The 24275-nt window shown below is 37.9% G+C and overlaps 1 protein-coding gene across 7 annotated transcripts in view; it reads right to left on the bottom strand.

The window, feature by feature from the left end:
* Positions 1-24275, bottom strand: part of LOC102235489 (adhesion G protein-coupled receptor L3-like) — a 162981-nt gene that overhangs the window by 55208 nt on the left and 83498 nt on the right. For all 7 annotated transcript variants that reach the window (XM_014471006.2, XM_023333514.1, XM_023333515.1 and 4 more), the window contains exons 8-10: positions 5309-5719; positions 3494-3597; positions 1938-2123 (exon numbers count right to left, since the gene is read on the bottom strand). In XM_014471006.2, the coding sequence (XP_014326492.1) occupies positions 1938-2123; positions 3494-3597; positions 5309-5719 (701 nt within the window). The remainder of the gene's footprint in view (positions 1-1937; positions 2124-3493; positions 3598-5308; positions 5720-24275) is intronic.

Here is a 24275-nt window from a genome sequence, read left to right as displayed (position 1 = left end):
TTTTTTCTGGTTTGTAAACACAATAACACATTGTGGTCTGAAATATGAAACATGAAATTCTGAGAGGTTTTTAACAATTTCCACTAGATCTAATCTACTATACTAAAAAGAAGCAACCAAAAACTAATCCACGATCATAAATGTGAGAAAAATTATTCTTCAAAGCTTTCCCCATCTGGCATTTTCAACTAGCAGCCTTACAGGTCAGTACTGACAGACTCAATTTGTACAAGTACATGTCAGTAAATTAGAATATTATTGAAATGTTAGTCCATGTCAGTAATTGAAATAAACAAATGGAACTCATATGTTGTCATTTCATTATATGTGCAGTGATAAAGTTCAAGCACTTATTGTACTTATTTTGATTATTAGAACTTACATCTAACAAAACCCCAAAATGTAGTAATTACATGGGAGCTTTTTGTGTTTTAAATGAATTTTTACTATAGAATGGTTATATGGTTAGTATCGTTCTAAAGTGAGTTGACTCTTAGAGCTACTACCTCACTCAGAAACAACAGATCAGTACAAGTAACTTGGATTGTGAGCCTATCTTCCCCCAGGTTATAGTACCAAATTATATTCATAACAAGACTGAGCAGCAGTTCCGTCCTTTTTCTCCATAGCACTTTAAGACACTTCTTACATGGATTTTGGTTCAGGAGTGACTTAATAAGGAAATCTCACAGCTGTAGCCCATGTCCTGGGTACATCTCTGTTGTCTCATAATGGACACCTTGATAATTTCCTCCACAAGCTCTTCAGTGGGCTTAGCTTTACAATCCTCTCAAGGCTGCTGTATTTCTGTTGCTTTAGCACCTTTTTTGACAACACTTTTTCCCATCCAGTCAACTTTCCAGTAATATTCTTGGAAAGAGCATTGATTCGGTCAGATTCTTTAGAAATGTTTTTTTTAGGCTGAATCTCCTTATGGATAGTGTCAGTGATTGTCTACTGGGCAACTGTCACGTCCATTAGGTCATAACAATAACATGACTTGCACAATCATTGTGTCTCAAAAAAGCTACATTTTTATTTGTGTTATGTAACTGAATTTGGGGTTTTTCTTTAGCTGTACATCATAATTATCAAAATTTACAAAAAAGAACTTTTTCAACTGAATTACTGAAATAAATTATTTTTCTTACAATTTTTTAACTTATAAAGATGCAACTGAAGTATCTGTTGACATTGTGGTTGACTACTGCTTTATTCATTCATCTAGAATTTATATATTTTTAAATAGCCAGATCTTTATAAAACAGTTTTTTTCAGAGAAGTTTTCAGATTATAAACCGTTAGTTAATCAGGCAGTTTTAACCAGTCTGTCTCATGGCTAACTCCACTGCAAAAGAATGACTTAATGTGATTGCTAAAGAAGGACAAAATTTCAATTATCAACTGCCTCTAAATAGTTGCAGCTCAAAGACAGAGGTTCATTAAATGATCTGTATATTCTCTCACAGGGCTCTGCAGTGTACTTTAAATGTAAATAACTGAAGGACAGCTTTATTAAATGTTGGTCCTGATCTGTAAAGAGAGTGGAAGGACTCTGCCAAACACTAAAAACAGTTATCTGTCTTGTGGTATGTCTAGCAAAACTTCATACAAAGAGCCACACAGTGAAGAGGATGAAACAGAAACACTAAAAGCAGTTATTTATCATGTGGAGCTCTACATTGTTATGCCTGCTACTTCATCAAACTCTGCACAAAGATGTTTTTTTAGACAAAAACAAAATAACATGCTATTCATCTTTCTGTTAACTCTAAAGGACCCTCCTCCCCTATCTGTTTCCCTTTTCTTCTTCCCCCATATTTCTTCTGATTTCCTGCCACTTTGAGTCGCAGCCCAATAAATGCTGATGCCTGTAGAAAAGTCTATTTTACTCTATCACTCTGTACATGTTCACCTCCTGTGTCTTTAGGCAGTACCTTAGTAAGGCTGCGGGCAGCACTGTCCTTGCCTCCGGGGGTGAGGTTCCTCAGTTGGACATCCAACAGTTCGACTAGCTGGGCCATGGCCCGGACTGTGGATGGCACATCGCCAGGACGCAGAAGCCCTTTGGTCTGCTCTGCCAGCTCCTTGGCCACAATCGCTGCAGTCTCGCCTGAGCGAAGCTGCAAGCCAGGGAAGGACGGCGGAGGGAGGCGGTGGGGGGAGCACAAAGTGAAAGTAACAGAGAGATGGATGGCAGTTGAAAAAAAAGGAAAAAGTTAGACGAGGTGAGAAGAGAAGGGAAAAGTTCGGCAAAGGAGAAAAAGTTTGTAAGAGACGTCAGGCGAAGAATAGCAAGAGAGAGAGGAAGGTTCCAGCAAAATGACAGATGGAGAGAAACAAGACAGAAGACGACGGACAGGACAAGGTAGAAGTAAATGTGAAGGAATGGAGGTGATGGGTGAAAGGGAGGGAGGAAAAAAATGTAAAGGGTTAGCTTAAGATTCACTTCATATAGGGTGAAACCATAAGACAGGTACAGCAAAGACATTTACATAAAGCATGCACACACTGTATTGCAAATTGTTTAGGAAATCACTATAGGAAAAAAAAAACCATTTCCAGTTCTACAACTCCCTGCATATGGCAGCTATTCCAACAGTGGTGGACCGACGGATGGATTAATTTTGATAATTGGCATGAAATAGTGTGTGCAGATAATTTTTTTTTTGCAAATACAAATATTGTTTTGTATCCCCTGTCAGGATCTTTCCATTGTTTTAATCCAGAACAGAAAAATATCTAGATCCAGATTTTCAGACTGCACATGAACCAACAGTCATAAATATTCATGAAGACTAACTCATGTTCATGACAGGTGTTATGTCATGTTTATGACAGTGTCATGACAGTCTTATTCACAACCCGTCAAATAAAGTGTTACCAACAAAATAACTGTAGAAAACAAGCAAAAAGTATTGTTGAACAATTTTTTTTAAAAACTGTGCACTTTATTTCTTTGTTCTGTATTAGAAGATCTCTCTTTCAGATGACCGCTCCAAAAATGTAGACAAATTTTAGAATTTACCGAAATTCTAAAATGAATTTAGATAAATAAATATAACTGATAATCTGGTAGTTTTTATTTCACTTCAACATTTTGCAGCTTATTTTTAAACCTTATGGTATTTATTTATGTGTTTTATTGAAATCAAATAAAAATTTTAGTCTTTATTGTTCTTGCAAGTTTTAAACATACGAATGTTTTTCATGCAACAGTGAATTAATAAAGCTATTATCTAATTTGTCGCTTCTGATAAAATCTCATTGTGAGTTCATGACCTTCTTAGACATTTCTTGTTCCCTGTAGCGATGTAATCTCTCAGATCTCAAATAAAAGTTAGGGCTAAGGAATGATGAAGCGATACATGGCCTAAATCATTCCCTGTGGTCAAAGCTTCGGCATGGGCGAGAAAAACTGCTTCGGGGTTTTAGTCATAACACAAGCGTATCGCTGAGGGCTGACCGAGCCAGTGGCAGCATTCAGACTTACTTTCTGCATGATGTGGTTGACCCAGGGTGACGTGCAGTTGCTGAGGTCAGGGCCTTGGGGAGCCCAGTAGCCCAAACGGGGCAAGCACACATATGTGGCCACGCCTGTAAGACAAGAAGAGCAAACAGGGTGAGACAACCATGACATTCTCCAGAAGACAGGAAAGCTGCTTGGCATTTTGGGGTTTGCAGTGTTTGGCTGAATCAGGATGTAAAACAGCAACAGCACCTTGCAAGGTATACATGCTTTATGTGAAAGACTAACACAATCTAATGCAGGATTTTGATGTAAGAGAAAACATAATAACAACTGAAATATATGAAACTTTAATAGCATTTATCTTTTACTACTCTGGTACACCTAAATAAAACAAGTGGGAAAAAATGCTTTCAGAAGCCACCTAATTAAAGTCCACTTATGGCTGACAAGCAGCCAAGGCATATGCTAACACTGAAGTCGCTGCAAAGAATAGAATAGAATAGAATAGAATTACTTTATTCATGCCAGCAGGGAAATTACTTCACACACACACACGACGGGAGCTGCGTCTGCAGGCAGCCAGCTATACCGGCTATAAAAAAAAAAGCTCCAGCTCAGATGGAGGAATCTGTTAAGATAACATCTAGAAGTTGTGTGTTTCACAAACTTGGCCTTTGTGGAAGAGCATTGGGGAAAATCTATTTTACAAAAAAAGCCACAAGAAGCCCAATTTACATTTTCCCACAGCCAGTCCTGGGGACATATACAGTAGTTGTGGAAGAAAATGCTCCGGTCAGTGACACCAAATTAAACTTTTGACTTACATGCACATTTTATGTGAGGCTAAAAGCAAAATATGCAGAACCTTGAACACACCATCACCACGAAACGTGGTGGTAGCATAATGTGGAAATGGTTTTCGTCAGCAAGGACACAGAAGCCGATCAGAGTAGATAACAAGATGGACGGAGCTACATTAATACATGTATTAATCAGATGACTGCTCCAAAAATACATTAATACATGTATTAATGTAGCTCTACCAAACTCTACCTCTGGTAGAGGTTGCACAAGACCTGAAACTGGAGCAGATGTTCATCTCCCAGCAGGATGATGACTCAAACAACAAACCAGAACTGGTGACCATTAGGAAAGGTAACTGATGGTCACGCTACATCTGGTCTTACTGAGCTTCAGCTGTTTCATAAAGAGAAATGCGCCAAAAATTCAGTCTCTATGTGTGCAAAGCAGCTAGAGACATGTGGCTGTGATCAGTTTTTTATTTGTTCAAAAGAATTAAAAAACAGTTCCTTCACTTCACACAATACTTTGTGTCGCATAAAAGTCCAATAAAAGTTATTAACGTTTGTGATTTTGACAAATCAAGACAATGTTCGATAGATATGAATATAAAGACATCGACCCCGAGTCATTCTATTAGAACCAACTTAACTCCAATGCATGTTTTATTAGTTTCTTTAAATGAGTGGATGCAATTCTCCTGCCGACACACAATATTCTGCGCTGATCTATTGGCAAAAACATTTAGCAAGGATAAAATGTCTGTCTGTCTGTCGTGTACAGTCATATTTCTGGCGAGTGGATCTGGAATCCGCCGGCTGTTAGCAATCGAGTAAACAGCCATTGCAGTTTCTTAATTGAAAATGTTTTGATATATGTTAATGAGTCATCCCCTACATGATTAAAATGTTGGGATTAATGTGGTTCGTGGATTTGCTGCTGCAAATACAAAATCATATAACTCAGTTTGCAAACACTGTACACACACAGAGTTTCTAACTCAGCATGTCTTTATGCTCCATCCACCTCACTCACCCAGGGTCCCCACAGGGCACGGCTGCTTGGCTGTCTGGCCTTGCTGTGTCCGGGGCCACGATATGTCTGCAGTCACTCTTGGAGTGCAGAAATCCTGAGGAGGCAGCACAGGCGGCTGTGGGGCCACTGGAGGGACTTGCACAGGAGGGGATCGGCCCACTTTCTGGTTGGTATCTGGGATGTGATTGGAGTCGGACGATGAACCTCCAGCTGGGACCAGAATAGGCTGGCGGACTGTGGTGGTTGTCCTGTACCGCTGGCCAGGGGATGTGGTGAGGAGAGGTCTTGGGGTGGTGTAGTAGGGAGGGGAACGTGTGGTGGTGGCGCGGCTAGTGGAAGAGGAGGAGGAGCCTCCCCCGCCTCCTCCTGCCCCTCCACGATTGGGTGGAAGCATGGGAGGTGGGCGATAGTCTGAAAGGTAGAAAGATTAAGTAAATTAGAGAGCTTTTTAAATTATCCTAAATATAATGCATCCAACTCGTCTTATTACTTTATTATACATGAGCCAGGTTGCTAAGAGTAACACATAGCAGATGAAACAAACTAATTAAAAGACTGATCAGACAAGAATTTGCATTAGTGTGAAGTGGTATAATACGGCACGATTTCAAACACATTCACAGGCATTCGTTTACAAACCAAAAGTGCCGTGACAGCAAGTAGCTCATATTTCTGATGACTTTAAAATGTTCCCACCTAATTCATCAGATTTCAGTGCAGGAGATGTCTCTAAGCATTCAATCAAATAAAAACAAAAAAGTAAAAAAAAACTTTAAGCTTCTGTGTGTGAGACCTACACAAACACACAATTTAATCTGTAATTATTTCAAAGTAAATCACCAACTGCTAAATAAGAGCAATGATTGGCCTTCTCTGGAAAGGATTAGCAGTCTTCCCTGAGGGAGCAGTTCACAGCAGTGGCTCTCGCAGCCTAACTTGGCGGAAAAAAAAAACATTCTTTCGGTGTCATGCATGATTCACGATGTGAGGACATTGCAAGAGGCAGGGAAGCTACTTAAATGCATATGGCACACTCTTTGTTGTCAATATTTCATCGTAAAAGGACTTAATTATTCACACTGACCCTGTTTAGGGGACAGTTATAAAGAATGGATAGACAAGAAGAGGGAACGAAAGAGTAACAGAACGCGTGTTTGTCAAGTGTTACAGCTCCTCTTCAGCCCACTGTTGATTACTGACATTCCACTGTTCTTTAACGTTACAGTGTACACAGACGGGCTATATTTGTCATGTCTACATCTTTAATGATAGAAACAACCTTTGCGTCTTAACGTATAAAACACTTCAAATTTTTGGCACCCTAAAGCCTTACATAAATTAATCTCATACTTCATTTCTGCAATATTTAGATTTCTTTTTCCTTCCTGCCAAATCCCAAGATTGATGGCAGCTTTGTTTGTCACAGTAGTTTTAAACTGTTTTAGCTATTGTTTGTTGACTTCAGTGAACATCTACTTTACTTCAATGGTAAGTTTACTTACTTTTCTTTCCCATTTTTAAAAGTGGTTAAGAAAAGTTTGCCTTCATGTCACATTATATCTACACTCTGGTGAAAATAAAGTTAGTAGTTAAGCATTCCTCAACCATCTGATCAACTTCAATACATGAAACTTGCTTGAGTTACACTGAAATTAATCTTAATATCCATGTAATTAAAAAACTTAGAGTTCCTACAAAATCTAGTTAAGTTGAAAAAGTTACTATTAAATTATTACTAATAACCATGATGATTGACACACACACAGATATATATGAACGGTAAGGAGGGGTAGTATATTTTCCTGTTTTTCTCATTTTGAAGAGTGGCTAAAAAATGGACTTCTGTGGAATGTGATATTTACACCCCAGGGAAGTAGCAAGCCAGGAAATATTTATCAAAACGTCCTAGATGAAAAAATAGAAAACTAAAGCATAGATTGAAAAATTGCATCAGTTACTCTATAACAATAACTATGGGTGCCACTAATTATAGCAGCAGTGATGTGTTCCCTAAATTGGGTTGTTATTGCCACACTCCTAATGTACTTACATTAATCAGATGAAGTGTATCATATTGAGGTGGAAATAGGTTCAGGCTCATAAATAAACCTGATTTAGTGATTTTACCTGAACAGTGCTTGGTAATAGTTTTTTCCACAACACATACCCTTGGTTTAAAAAAGTCAACAAGAATATTCCATTATTCAATTCTTGTAGAGGAAATCTACTCTGACACTACATGGCAACCAAAACCAACACACTGTAGGCATAAATATAATTATATTTAATGTATTTTGCTAAAAAAACAAAACAAACATTAAATAAATGTTTTTGTTTGCAGTAATTGTGCAACTGCAAAGCAATTCAAAATGTTCAAGAGAGATTCTGTGATGAAACCATAGCTTTATTTTTGTGTCTGGTTCTTTTTCATATTTTATGATACTAACTACTTTTATGTAAATGTAAAATAAACACCTACATACATCTTAAAACTGTGGCCATGAAACACATATCTTCTAAAGTGCACTTAAAGGCAACGAGAAAAGCAGCAGGAGTGAAAGCAGCAGGAACCCTCCCAGATCAGAAGGACAGGGGTGTACAAATTATCAATGTTTTCAAGTTGTGTCAGTGCAGCATAACTTCCAGACGTAATTAGATAAACCCTAAACATAGACGATTCATTGAAGATCGTTAATGATGCTTCAACACTTAAGCTATAGTTTGCAGCCAGAAGAAAAGTTAACCTTAATCACCTGCTGCAGCAGAAAGTCAATTCTGAGCAAAATCAGAAAGAACAGCACTTATTTTTCTGTTCCATAGTGTCGATTGCAGTCACTGAAAGCCTACAGAGTTGTCAGCTCCTAGTGGGGTGTCTAGAGAAAAAGGGCATAACTGTATAAATTCCACCATTACTGCTCATTACAGCTTGCCATAAAGTTGCACATATAGATCAATACAAGTTTTTCAGTGTACAGCAGTGTGTGCTGGTGGGGCTTAATTAGAGGTAACAACATCAGCCAAATCTGAAGGGATTGTATTTCTGTAAGGCACGCTTAAGGGTATTCACATAATAAGTTTCTTTTCCTGTACTGATTTTTTTTTCCTTTTTTTAATGTCTTTTCTCAAATCTTTTTGCACCTTTGTTCCTTTGGGGTTGATGGGAAGGTGTGAGAGTGGAGAATGAAGTGTGACTTTGTGTGGTGCTAAGAAAGAGCGGGTGTTTATTTCATTTAACCGTGGACTGGAAGCATTCGCTTTCTGCGGATTTTTTTCCCCCTCCAGTTCCGTTAAAGATGCTGTTCATTCTTTCCGTCTGCCTGCCTGACTGGCAGCCTTTGTAACATCCTGTTACGTTCTGTTCTCCAGAGCTCGATGGAGTGTTTCTGCACCTAAACCGCGTCGCTTCGCAAAATCCTGAAATCTCTGCTGCCCCTGCCTGGCACGTTCTCCACGGAATGCTGCCATCAATCATCCGCCGCAGCCGCGGCCCAGCTGTCAATCTGCCCCGTGTTTGTCTGAGTGAGTGTACTTATGAAGCAGAGGCTGTGTGTGACTATCTGGACTCAAATAGGAAGCTCCATTAGGGGCCCTGCCACAACAATAGGCAAGTAATGGTGTGTGTTCATGTGCGTGTGCGGGTGTGTGTATCTGAGGTTGATGTCTGCTGTCATTTGAGTACAGGCCAGAAAACACAGCGACTGGCAGCTTACCGGTGTGGTAACACAAAAAGTCTGAAAGCATCACAGACGAGGGTCCTCAGCATTTCTCCGCCAGCCAATCTCTGTCTCTCCTCCTTCCTTTCCTCATCTCTTCTCCTGGCATTATTTGCTGCTCTCTCAAAATTGTCTTTTTCTTCCTGACACATTCTTTGCTCCACCAAAATCAGCTTCTACGTTCATCAACACCACCTTTCAGGTCCTGCACACTTTTTTTTTCTGCTGCTACTTCCCTTGCACTTTTGCAGCACTTTATCTTCCAGTGTGATGAATTCATCACTCGCGTCTCTCAAGGCTGTAGGGAAGCTAGGGGAGCATGACATAACAGGTTCATGAAACATTTATGGAGAAGAAGGCTAGGTTATACTCATGAGGGCTGACATATCTGCCTGCATTTAAGAGTAGGAGGCCTTGGGTAAATGCCTTGTAACAGTCTCAGCTTAAGGTAAACACTGTCCTCTTTGCCAAAGCAGATGACACAAAAAAACATTGATTCAAAAAAAAAGATTTTGAATCCTATCTATAAACCCTATTTGGCTGCAGATGAAATGAAATAAAGAATAAAAAAAACAAATCCCTAAACAGGAAATTCTTTGGTATAGACTTGATGTGTTGCTACTTTGCCAACCTTAAGGCCTCAGAACAACATAAACCAATAAAATCCCTCTTCATGGCTGGGCAACTAGTATGAGATCAATATGACTGTAAAATGTGATTTTACACAGTTAATGACAACATTTAATACAATATGGCAATGTCAATCAAAATTTTAATAAAATATGAGGTCCAGGAATGAACGTTGCAAGTTATGAGTCCCATTGATTAATCTATCAAACAGGATCATAAACTCTTTATTTTATATTATATTTAGTTCAGCTTAGCTGTTTCATACAACACCAATTCACAAGAAATGTAAACTTTAGACAGTTGATAGGTTAACTATTGCTAAATTAATACAACTCACTTACTGATTATACAGTATCCAATTCAATTCAGATTTAGTCAAAATATGTATAATTTAATTCCATACTAAATATAAAATAGTGCAGTGAAAATCAATTGATTTTAAATAAAATAATAAAATACAAAGGACAGGAACATTTTTTAATGAACCCCAGTTTTTAGCATCGGCTTGTCTTCCCTGGCGTTGTTCAGGATTTTGCAAGCATGTGGTAACAGTGGAAACGAAGCTAAACCAGGCTCTGAATGAGAGGCCTGTTGCTCTGTTGTCCTGACTGGCAAACAATGGACGGGAAGGGAAGACAAAACTGGCACAAGGTAATTTCTATGCTTAGGACAAAGAGAGGAAACACAGTAAGTGGCAGCAGGAATATTTTCCATGGGGAAAAATAGAATATAAAGGTAATGGCAACCAGGCCTGCTGACAGCCCTGGGCCTGAGACAAAATAAGCTGAGACAAGTCCTCATCCACTTCACTCTGTAGCCAGCAGAAAATAGCTAATATTTACAGTGGCAATTGTGACAATACAACGTATATTGCAATATTGCCAAGAGCTGCAATAAGACTTTTATTTATCATATGGTGAGAAAACTACAACTCAAAAAATTATTTTGGCCATTTCATTAAAAAATAAAAAATAAAAATCAATCAACATTCAAAGCAAAAATAAATTTGAATAAAAACTGTTTCAAACAAATAGAAAACTAAGTGTTTTAATGTAATTTTATTTCCAGATTTCTTAGTCTATTCTATTTTGTTTCCCTGCACTGGAGTGAGCCCAGGGGAAGGTGATACAGCGGCAGGCAGTAAACTTGTTCCCAAAGATGTCATCTGTCACCACACCGGAGGGGCCACATAGATGCCGTCAGTCAGTCAGGCTGAGATGCTAGCACATCTCGCATGCACACTGACATTGCGTGAACCTGTGTGAATATGTGTGTATGTATCTGTGTGAGTGCGAGACACTGTTTCTGTGTTTGGGTAAGACTGCATGTCTCTGCCTCTGCTCTGTTGCCCAGAAAGCTCTTGTTGACTTCTTGCTTGGTAAACAGATGGTTCATGAAATCCACAGCACAAAAAGGTAGAAGAAGAAGAAGAAGAAGAGACGGGGCTGGGGTGCAGGTGAAACGAATTTCCCCTGGCAAGTTTTTTTTGACACCGTTAGACGAAAACCAACAGACAGGCAGCAAACGAAGCAAAGGAGACAAAGACTAGAGAGATTTGAACTAAGACAAAAATGTTTTGCAGGAGTGAGATAAAGTGCCTGCTCTGCTTCTTAATATCCATAACGATAATAGCTTATATATAGGAGATCTTTGCATCAAAAGTGGTGAGAGATGGATACAGCAAGGTAAGGTCAAAGTGATCTAATTAGGAGTTGGAGTTTGCATGGAGTAGGGGATCTTTCTGGGCGTAATAGCTGTACACACACACACACACACACACACACACTAAAAAGGGGCTGCATACTGTGATAACACACATCCCCTATGGCTGCAGAAAGCACACAAATATACACCCAATAATACAAGCGCTTACTTTTTGCTCCGTCATATCCACACTTTAACAGAAATGTGCCTCTCAGTACGAACAGAGCTTGTGGCGAGTGGCTCAAGCCTGCTGATAAGACAGAATGCACTTCAAAGCAGTGATGCTTTAAGATTAAAAAATAGGGAAAAAAAGAATCCTGACTAACAAGGACAGTTTTAAAATGGCTGCTAGGCAGCAGCCTATTCCACAGCTAACGTTTCCCGTATATAAGCCAACGTGGCTGTTTAGGCCTGGTGGCCTGCCTGTTGGTTGGATATTTGTGTCATCATCCCCCTGCTGTGGCCAAAGACACCTGCAGCACGTTTCCCAGTTGCATGCTTCTATTACAATCCAAGGAAGTCCCTCTGTTCAAAAGACAAACTATTTTTTGTTTTTACCTTTGTTTCTCAACTTTATAAGAAATCCTGGGTTGTGTTTTTTCAGACTTCAGAAATTTATGCCAATTCTGCAGAAAACATCTTGCAACATTTTTTTAATGTGCTACAACATGAGCTATAGTATTTTGCAACTAGTCCACTGGCTACTGATAACTTTTCTCTCTGCTTCAGATTTCAGATTTCACTTTTTCTTTTTTTTATATATATTTCATAAAATCCGAGCAGCACAGCTAATTTGGCATGCATACTACCTGTTTGCATAATTGTTTTTAGCTTCCTGAAGTGCTGTGGGCTTCCCTTCCACTCTATTGTCCTGGCTTGGCCTGCTTGCTCTGGCATCTACTGTTGGGCAGAGGAAATGCTGTGCAGGGGCCAAATGCACACAGAAGGTCTGGTTGGGGCTATCCAATTGATAAGGACACACTACAAGCAAAGAACAGGTGCAGCAGACTCTCCGAAGCACAGTTCAGGCTCTGCTGAGATGGCTTTGTCGTAATCTATTTGGAGGAGAGAGAAGGATGGGCAGGGAGCGAGCGGAGGCGGAGTGGGGGCGTTAGGGGTGTTGAGCACACACCAGTGTATAAAAAAGGTGCATTGTGAAGCAAATATTTCTCATGTCATAAACAGGATGCATGCACAGAGTATTGAAAAGCATTATTTTTTCCTTACAACCAACAAAAGTTATTGCATAGTCTTAAGTGTTTTCTGTTATTGGAATTTTATGTGACAAACTAGAGCATAATATTGAACTGGTAAGAAAATTAAAATTTTACTAGCAGAAATATGAAAAGTGTGGCATGGATAAATCATAAATATATGAACTTAAACTGAGTGGAAGGGAACTATGGACATAACTCATCAAGTTTTTGCATAGATCATGACTTTATTCAGGTCTAAGGTACCATGAATATTCTGTGATCAACAGATTTCCATTGTATGTCTGTCTGAAGGCAACTTGGGATTCAGTGCTTTGCCCAAACACAGTTTGACATGCAACTAGGGTAAGTTGAAATTAAAATTAAAATGTTATATATCATCCTTTAAAGTTAAGATTATTCTTTGAAACACAATACCCATGTGCGATTTGTCAACGTACTCTGAGCTAGGTGATAGACTTCTTTTGTTGGAACACAAATTGGACAGTTTGAAAGTGTGTCATTGTTTTGATGGTTTTCATTATGATTTTGGGAGACTTTGCATAAACAATTCCCCCTTTAGTTCATAGCAGACAATCAAGCATAATCTGAAGTATTGTCCACCTATAATGAGAAAGATAAACTTTGACTATCCCTTAGTGAAGCGATCCCCAAAGTCAACTTTGGCAATGAAGTCAATTTTCTCAGCCTCGACAAATGCAGATGAGATGTTGCAGTTTGCTGGAAGCATGCATCCCCTGGACAGAGGAGCAACTGATGTTGTTTGCTGCATAAATGGAATTATTTATGTTATTTACTGGAGAGAGCCAAGGACACAAGAAGTCAGCTAGAATGGGAATCCATCCCTCTAGCCCTCTTGCCTTCAGGACCTAATTCCTTCGAGAGACTGCTCAAAATCAGATAGAGATAACTTTTTCCAGAGAGCAACTTGGGGAGCGTCTGATAAAAATCTTAGAGCTTAAATCAGCTGAATGATAAGGTGCAGAATTTTTTATTATTTCAGCCAAATCATTTTTTTTCCTGATAAACAGAAGTGAATCATTGTATTGTTTTTATTAATGTTTGTGTTATTTTAGCTTGTTACTCTGGTTTCTCATCACTAATCACCCATAATAATAGGTTAGTTTGATTGATTAAAAATGCACAAGTAAATTCAAGGAGTAGCTCCTGTTGATTCTTCTCACAATCTAATGTTGGCATCTTTGAGGAGTAAACAAATTACAATGTTAAGAAAAAGGCAAAGTTCCTGGTCTTTCTCGAGGGAGTATAATAATAGATAATTTAATAGAAATTCAAAAGAATACATGTCAGGAGAAAAAAATTGATAGAATAAACAGTGGTGTAAATGAAAATACTTTTGTAAGCAAAGAAGCTGAATTCTGATCTTATGAGCTTCTTCGTGCGTTCCCTACATGGCTTGTGGCAAACTAGTTTTAGCAACAGGTTTTGTAATGCCATTCTCCAAAAGTGAAATCAACTAATAGTTGTCCTTTTTACGTTCTTTCACCTGAGGGGTGGATCTCTGCTGTTAGCATTGCTAGCATGAATCTCTTTGCTGTTTCTTGGATTATTGCTGTCCTTGATAGGCCTGTCAGTTTAGGTGGCTGACCATCTCTTGATAGAAAGTCCATGTCATGAAATCCCCCCAAAAATGCCTTGAAGTTTGTAACTGTAATATGACAAAATGTGAAAAAGCACAATGGATATTAAATCTATTACATAGCACTGTATGTGCATGTGCTAAATTCAAACATATCTTCTATTTTGACAGTCCTATCCCCACCTGTAACTCTTTTCATAGAAATAAATGACAGCAATCAGTTGTTTTCACCACCATTATTATAAGAATCAAGCTGTCCCTAAGCAACGCTGGACTTGTTTGTAAGTTTAAAAAGATCCTCTTCAAGTGGTAGGAAAGTAGCAATTTGTCTTCCAAGTGACCAGACATTGCAAAAGAATACACAATTTATACAGAGATTAGATATCAATCTGTTCCCAACTTTTCCATTAAGTTATCTTTTAGTGGCGCTGCACCAACAACACAGGACATCTTGGGAGTAGTTCAGAAGCTTTGAAAGAGCAGAGGAGCATTAACATGCCATGGAAAACATGTCTAAGCAAAAGATTGAAGGTACAGTGAGACACCTTTTAACAAAGAAAAAGTATTAGGAGCCCCATGCATATTTCTTTTGAATGAACTGTAAAGAGATTACCGATGGTAGAACTTCACTTACTGTTTGGGTATTAAGGAAACGAGTGCTGCAATAGATAACAGAAAATTGCAAAAAACTAATAGAGTGTGGATATGGACAGAATTCACGCAGGCAAGCAAGAAAAGTGACAAGGGTTAGTCTAATCAGTGAAACGGTTAGTCTAATCTGGTGAAAGATGGCCTCCACTTTAACCATTAACTGCTGTTGTTCTCTCCACTTAAGCTTGTTTCCAGCATTCCCGGCACTTCTGCTGCTTGATTGCAATCTGTTGCAGAGTAGGAGAATGGACAAGAGGCACGAGCAAGGGGGAAGAGAAGGAAACAGGGTGTGTGTGGTGAGTATGTGTCGAGAGGGTAGGGGGGGACTTTGCAGTAAAAGACAAGGGAATGGAGTTCTAAAGACAATAGACATTCTCTGCTCGACTTCCTCAGGAAATGGGACTCTGTGATTTCAACCATTAAGAGTTCAAGGGTGAACACTTAAATTCCTCTAAACTAACAAAGTGGCAAGTAAAGGTCATAATTATCTTTTGTAGATTAACTAAATATAAATAAGATTATAGTCAATGACAATGACAATGACTACATATTTGCCTAAACATTGCAGTTTAGTTGGATCTGTAAGTATTAAAAAATAAGTTCAATCTGTTTTGAGCTTAATAAGAGATCCACATATTAGAATGGTGATAGCAGGTTCCGATAATTAACATAATCAGTAGTATGTCAATGAAAATATGGTGACAGTTGTTAGGATTAAGTTTGATATGGGCCATAAGTCACTGCAGGATAAAACAAACAAAACAGCTAGAACATTTATTTATATTTTAAAGGTCCAGGGGTGAAAGGTAACACATCAACAACTGAGATGTACTTGATATTTACTTTTAGGCAGTGGTTTAATTCTTTGTAAGTTTTATTCAGACTACAGTTCTACAAAAACAAAGCACAGTCTTGCTACTTCCAAATTATTTTAGGGAAAAGTAGCAGCCAGTGCAGCTAATTAAAACATTTGGATAACTGATAACCAGCAGGTGTGACCAGCTTTGTAAATGTTGAAGTACGCTCCAGGTGTGTTGGTCTGGAGCGCACAGTTAACACAGTGCCAAGGAGGGAAGACTACGCAGCGGGCCTGGATTTTAGGTCATTTCCAAACTATTCAAAGTTCAGAGAAAATATTCCCAAGAGAAAACCACCTAAGGCAACATCTGATATAATCAGGAGTCCCAGCAAATGTCCCTAAAGGTCAGACTGTGGAATGCTAAGAGGAATCGAAAGAAAGTCCTAGACTCACACTTAAAAACACAATTAGAAAAGCGAAGCAAATATGGCTTGTTTGTAAAGCACTGCCAGGAGAAAGGCTCTTCTCTATTAAAACAATATGGCAGCACGACTCAGGTTTCCAAGTCTGATGATCCGCAGCACACCATCAAATATATAACAGAGTGAGACAGAAAAAAATGAAGCTGCTGACATGGTGCGGTTAAACTCCAGACACAACCCTGAGTGAAATGCTGTTGATGGAAATTGCTGTCCACAAAGATGTTAGACGGATAAACTTATACAAAAAACACTGACTTTCTGGTATTTCTGCTGCAGGTGGTTCTGCAAACAAAGGGGTGTACCAAGTTTATGCCATATCTGTTACTATAATCATGGAAAATATTATCACACAGAACAATAAAGATTTAATTCAATGTTATATAGAAGATGCGGTTTGGCTTTTATGGAGCTATATTTATTTCTGGATTTTTGTGGTAATTTACTTTTGAAAAACAGAATTTTGGTCATTCCTAACTTTCATCTGCAGAACTTTACAGAATTTTCTCGAATGTTGTGGCTACAGAAATAAGGTGTATAAATATCAAAAACTTGTGCTTGTATTTTTAAATTGCTTTTTCTTATAAGGTCTCATATCATATATCAAATTGGAATGTGACTCGTGTATATTTATGTAGCATACACTATTTACCTTTTTAATCTGGATTGAGAAGAGCTATACACATACTTTCTTATTACCACCTTTATTAACTTTCTTCCCACAAGTCAGGTCAAACATGGCGATTCACAGTTACTTTATTTTTATTCTAACTCAAGGCTGTGGTTTCTGAACAGTAGAACATGCAAACCTAAGTACAGAATCATCCCAAAGGGTGAGGAAAAAAACTGAAAGAAAACCAAATAAAGCATTTTGTACAACTTCAGCATATAAGAATTTTCCCAGATAGAAAATAACAGAAATCTAGCCCAGTGGGGTAGCTGTGGAAATAGAAAAGAGAGAAAAATGCAAAGTGGGGAATAACAGTGCGTGTGAGTTGGCATGTTCACTGTTTTAGCCCTGTTCGCCCCACCCATCTTCAAGATGCAGAAAACATGAATAATTTTGTGACTTTGTTGGGAAAACTTTCTAAAGTGTGGCAAGGCAGACTCGAGGTGATAAATTATTCAGATGTTTCATCGGAGCCATGCTGCTTGCGTAGGGCAAAGTCTCTATAATATGCATGTAAGAAGACATGATGAAACAACTCCATAAACAGCAGAGAATAAGTCAGTGCTGGGGCACTGCAGCTGGAAGAAAGGGGTGATGCGAAGACAAGCGACTTTGACTCTGACTTTACATAGGCAGTCATGCACCAGGCCTCTATAATATGTACATCTGAGGGTGCTTGATGAAACCACCCTGTGATGCTGGATAGAAGTAGGAGAAGAGAAGGAGGGCAGATTATGCGTGAGATAAGAATGACAGAGAAAAATGGAAAAAACAATCATTTAAAGAGAAAGATGTATGAGACAGAAAGAGGAAATGTTAAGATTCCTGCCATTGTGAGTCTATGTTTATGTGTGAGAAACACAGGGAGAAAGAATGGGGATTTAACCGCAAATGAATAAAACACAAACAGACAAGGGAAACAATAGATGAAGAGAGGCATTTTGCTTTTTTGTAAAGAACCTAGGGAAAAAGAATATACATTTTTAAAAAAGATCATATCCTACTCTATTATACATCTGCTGTTTACGCTGAGATTAAATTTCAATGTTATTTGTTAAACCATGGTAAATTAAACATGTAAGGTGTTATGTGACTTTCTTCTGGTGTTTGATTTCTTTTGCTCACAGAAAATCTCCAGAGATGTATGCAGCAGAAAAGCAGTGGTAAATCAGTTTGTGACTGTTTTTCAATCAATTCAGCTCATTCTGACCAGTTACCACCTGCTTGGAAATTCAGAGCATCTGATTTATGAGCATAGCATGCTTAAGTGTTTCTTGGTTGCAGTAACAGCAAACACTCTTTAGTGTTAAAGTGACTGCTGAGTGACTGTGAGGTATCTAAAGTGAAGCACAGATATGTGACATTCAAAAGGACAATGTATTTTGAGACATGGCTATGTTTCAGGCAGGCTGCAAAAGACAGAGCAAGACTTCTGGCAGAAAATAGCTTATCATTTTAAACTTTCAGCTTTTCTGATGGAACTTTCTGGATTTGGAAACATGGCCGCCTTTTGGAAGTCTTGAGGTTTAGTTAAAGACTTACAATCTTGGACAAATTACAATGGACAAAATTGTGGTATCGATTATACTAAAAATGCTAAACGACAATACAAGATGCTAAAGAGACTTTTTAAAAAATCACCAATATTATATAATTTTTTTTATTTTAAAACAGTGAAAACCTGTTTTACAATGATTGCTCTATTGTGAACACATTCACTTATGTTTCTTATATTAATATTGTTTTTAAAGAAAAATGGTAATGGGCTCAACTTAATACTAGCAGCTTAAAGCTTTACAACGACTGATGAGTGTAAACTGGCTGCAAAATTCTCACCGGTAAATGTGCTTTTATTTCTTTTAGTCAGTTTTTATCAATACTTCACCCTTTTAGAACTTTAAACACATATTTATACTGTATGTCAGTATTGTGTTTGTCTTAATTTATCTAACAAGGTATTGTAGTAATAAATATTAAATAAAGTATAGATTCATCCTCCATACACTACTTCTCTAGCTTGTTACACGTTTGTTTCAACACAGTGCTGTCTTTCAAAAGGGACAGTCGAGAAAAAATTTAATTATAGCTATCTTTGGGAGTTTAACAATCGCCACGTGTGTTTTTTCGTTAATGGAAAAATTCCTAAACAGACAAGACTTGTAAACAATAAGAAGAACTTTAGAGTACCCATTAGTTTAGATATAAACAATTAACTAACAGCAGTCACAGAGAGGTTGGGGGTTATTCCTTGCTTTACACAACCAGAGAAATCTGTGTTCAGTCTCCCACTGAGATGTTAATGAAAATGGTTTAAACCTTAGAAACAGCATGAAGATACTGTGGGAGTTGACACAACTGCAGTACAGTTTCAAATCCTAAAATGTCCACTGTTACTCTAGCAGATATAAAAGTGACACTGTATTTAGATATTTGGATTCATCCCTTCAAAACACCTGATAATGATAGATATCTAAGGCTATTTCAGATGATTGGTTGACTAGTTTTTGCCATTATTTTGCCCAGAAAATATGTTGAAAACCACTAACTTCTTACTTATTTGACAATATTTTTTTTAATTATTACTAATCAAACTAAGTTGAAGCCAACATACAAAAGTTTGTGAGATATCAGATCCAACCCAATAAGCACATTACATACGTAAAACCTTTAAAGGGGATGCACTTTCTTTTTACCTTCACAGTAGTACTTTTAAATCCCTAAAAAAACATGGAGGATACTCCTGGGGAGTGATTAGTCAGTTGTTTAACATTTTGGTAATGATAAAAATATAGACATGACAGAAATAGATTTTTTAATCACTAAGCAGTCTGACTTTGTGAAACATAAATATATTAAACAACTGATAATGATTATAACTAATGGCACATATTTTTTCAGACCAAAAGGGAACAGTCAAGGAATCCTCCATCTGGGACTGTTTTTTTTATTTGTTTGTTTTACTGTGTAGCACAGTAAGTGATTTGTGACTCTGAGTCAATTGGTCCATTGCCAGTTTTTTTTACCCCATTTTGAACCCACTCACACATGTTTTTTTCTCAAACTAACAGTGGTCTCTCACACACACACACACACACACACACACACACACACACACACACACACACACACACACACACACACACACACACACACACACACACACACACACACACACACATCCATCTAAAATCTGAATTTCAATTCAACAAGCTACACTGACTCTGATACACAGGCAATTCTATATAACTATCAAATGAGAAGTCTGTACAACTGCAACACAAAAAATAGTTCTCTGTTGTGTTTATTTGACAGAGGCAAGCTTCATTACAGAGATAAAAAAGAAGCTGCTGTATAGTAAACCAAACTAACTGCCAAAAAGATGGATGGAAAATGCTAGGGTTTCTTAGCGGATCACACCGTTCTGTAATGAATAGAAGAAGAATGTGGATGAAGGCCATTAAATATTTGTTCTCTAATATTTTGTGCAACAATTTTCATTAACAGAACACCATGCAGAATGCATTTCAAAAGGATATCCTCACTTAGTTGTCAAGCATGTCCCAGACTACTTAGCATACAGGAGTCTCACTGCAACCAATATGTAATGTATCAGAGAATGCATTAATGCACTTTCTCTCAGTAGAAACCTTTGGAAATATTATTTATAATAGAAATAGAAATATTTTGGGAAAACTATATGTTTGTTGGCAAACATTTTCTTTTTTTAAAACCATATTTACCGATTCTGAAATTAATGTCTAATATTCTCCTCAAAGTTTGAATAACTAATTCAATAGTTCTTCTAGTGCAAGAAGAATAAAAAATGCCCCTTTTTTACAAACAGAGTTAAGTTTTCATTAATCTCAGACTGTGTTTTAAAATCTGCCTATTGAATTCAGAATTACCCAATACTGGTTTGGTGAATCCAACGAGTTCACATTGTAGGTGAGTTTGCTTTAGGGTTGAAGGATTGTAAGGCACTGTTCGTGTTTATCACTGCTCTCAACCTGGAGTGTCGGCCAGAACACCACTTAGGCCAGGATTCAGCTCAGGACCAGATGTTAGGATGAGGTGCAACAGATGGAATAATGGCGACACGAGGCAGATCCTTTTAACTGTTCTGTAATACAAACTGCATTACAGATCTTGATCCAATTGAACATGGATGGGCATAAATGTGTGTTTCAGTGTGTCGGGGTGAGTGTGTGGTTTCCTACAATAAACAAAAATACGGAAAATAAGTTTAAAGTCTCCTATCATTACACATTACACCATGCCATTATACCTTAGATACACTTAGAAGGAAATAGATAAAAACCTAAATAAGCTCAACCTCTAAATCACTATAAGCAAAACTAAGACAAGTTAACTAATAACCATGCCTCTGCGCCCGTCAAGTAGATATGTACATGTATGTTCAGCACAACGCTCTACAATACGCACATATACCAGATAGCTCAGACTTAGCAACAGGTGAAATAAGAGCAAACGAATAAACTTCAAATTTAGCTGCAGTAAACACTCAAATATCGCAACTTACTTATCAATGATGCACACTTTATAAGGAGAACACACATATCTTGCAAGTCTCTTGCACAGTGGCTCGGACACCAAACTTTCCCACCAGATATCAGCAACGTTGGTTACTGCAATGTGAAGACGTCATCACTGCCCTAACTACGCTATGCCTTAAGGGAAAAAAGTAACACTGAACAGAGATCACGTAATACAAACAGTAGTACTCAACATCAAACTTAAACTATTTAAGGGTCTTTAGAACACACATTTTAAAGTACTGATGAACAAATGCATTTCAGTTTCACAACATGAAAACATTAATTGTCCATTAATGTCAACAAGCTGCTCTCATCTGGAATACGACCAAACAATTTAAAAATTGAGGCTTTTTCAGGACTTATCTTAACCAAATTATATCAATTTCATTTCACAAGCATCTGTATTCACACCGTCACCGGTCAAAAATGTTCACAATATTTACATATTCTTATTATTATTTAATACCATGTGAAATATAAATGTAAGATAACAACAGCCGCTCTTTTCTCTGTGTGATCTCCATAGTAATGACAGAAAGTCCTTTAGTTTAGAATTGAAAACAGATTCCAACCTTAGCATCGTTTGTAGCTAAAGACTATTTTCCCAGTGCTTGCAATCATTTGGATCTTGTATAGGCCTTTGATGCAATTTTTACAAGTTTATTAAAAATATATCCACATTCCATTGTAAGCAATGTTCAGTCCAAAAGGTCTGTATCTACACAGGTCCTAAAATTTACCTACTAGAACTCGGGTATTTCACCTATTGTGTTATAATGTTCTATAACCTGACGAAAACTTCAGTTCAGTTTTCCGGCATTCTCTTTGTACCTGGCCTGCTAAATTTAAGTGTGCCAAGGAAACTGTGCTCCTTTTCTGGCATGCTGAAACCGAACAATCCCAGAGCCTCAGAGGGAACTCTTTCAAACCGCCTGCCTTTGTTATCCAGCTGGGTAGACACAACTAAGTAATTGGTGCTTCTCTGTTGTTGCCCAATTACTCTCTGTCCTCGGTGGCCAACCTCGTCTCTTTCTTAGACTATGGCCCATTTCCTGTCTCATTTCATATCTTAAGAAGTCCACATAAGCGAAAACAAAAACAGCGAGTACATTAGGATACATCAGTAATGAGCTGAAACATTCTGAAAGACCCTTTTCTCACTGTGTTTTCTGAATAGACTAAGAAAAAGGAACAAGAAAAAATGCCAAACCTGGACCATAGTAAGTTTGCTTTCAGCATTTAGCTCAATGCTTCATGCATTTGAAGGTAAAAAACAACATTACGAGGCTTTCTTCACTTCAGGTTTCACAGGGATAAAGACCACACAGTAGTGTCAACATGCAACAGATTAAATCTTTGGGGAATTGATCAGTCACTTTATTTTCTGGAGAATGAGGAAATCATGTAGTTAAGGTAGATAATGTATTCTTTGTCCTCCCTAAGTGAGACAGGGGAACGAGGATGCACGTAAAACGAGTGATGTTCAATTGATTGTATGTATTTATCTCCGTCTGGTCAGCACTCTGGCTTGTTGCTATGCACTGGAGGTCATTCTCCACACTGAATCCCCATTGATCTCCACTCTAGAGCATCCCGAGACACTGTAAGCTCTATAATAGGTATGATGTCACCTTAATAATGAATAAACACTCATGAATGAAACAGCAATTCATGCTTTAAATATATTACTACACGTGCATACTCATCATTATGCACATCTACAAACACACTCACAAACAAGCAAATTTCTACAGCATAGTATCACACATACAAAACCCCTCACACACACACTGATCGGTAGAAACCAAGTTTACAACTGTCTCTTTCTATAATTTCTTGTACCGCGCTGCCTAACTGCATGTAAGAGCATGCGTTAATTCAGACATCATTTAATAAGACACGCAGCCAGACTGCCTTGACCACTCCATAGAAAGGTGCTGAAAGGCAATTACGCTGGGCAAATAGCCCTTTAGGCTCCTGGGGCTGAAGCCCTTCCATCCATCCAAGGGGAAAGATGAACAGGAGGTCGAACTTACAACTCATACCAGAGCTAAAGCAAGACATCATTTAAGTTAGACAGTATTCTTGACCTTTTCAAACAGGCCCAAAAGTGCCAGTTGAAATATATGTATGTATTTCAACTGGCACTGTTGAAACCTTTTTGGAATAGAAAAACAAAACTTCATTAATAAACTAAATTGAAATCTTAAGTCAGAGGATAGACCCAAGCAAACAACTACTAACTAACTTTGTGTTAAACTAAGTTTAACACAACTGTAAATCTGGCACATAAATCTGGATTAAGACCAATTTGTCATTTAGGTCACACAGAGTGATGGTAATTAGGGTGGTGGGAGGCATAAAAAAATCTGGGGGTCTGAATATTGAAATGTGCACCTGATATCCACCGTCATAGACAGATCTGTAATGCTGTGGGCTTGTTTATCTTCCAAAAAACATAGAAACTATGTTAAGTACATGGCCACATACCTAATTTGAAATACCATATTTGAAACAATGATTAACTGGCTCGTTGCACTAACCTGGTGAATTATCTGGGGAGATTGTGCAAAGAGGAATAGTCAAATCTAACTTTATTAAAGTCCGGGGTTAGGAGGGCGTGGTTTTGTAAAACACATTGGGGCTAATAAAATGTTGAGTCTGAATTATTTATGTCAGCAAATGGCTCCAGAGTTTTGAATTGTGATTCAAGTTGTGTCATCTTGTGAAATAAAAGGTGAAGACATGTTAAATATCAGTCATAAATTAAATTGGGAGATAGTGGTGTTTCAATTTCCTCTGGTATTTTGGAACAATTCACTGAAAAAATAAATTAAGTCCTGCTTTTGTAATATTGGATAGACCTTTGCAGAATTCTTAAAGCGTAAAAAGTGACAGTACGTCATAGCAAACTCATACGAATGGGGCTAAAGGAAACTATAATGAACGTC

This window comes from Xiphophorus maculatus, chromosome 5, assembly GCF_002775205.1.
Source record: "Xiphophorus maculatus strain JP 163 A chromosome 5, X_maculatus-5.0-male, whole genome shotgun sequence".
Classification (NCBI taxonomy): Eukaryota; Metazoa; Chordata; class Actinopteri; order Cyprinodontiformes; family Poeciliidae; genus Xiphophorus; species Xiphophorus maculatus.
The sequence above is the reverse complement of the archived record's forward strand: the minus strand, read 5'-3'. Positions and strand labels throughout refer to the sequence as shown.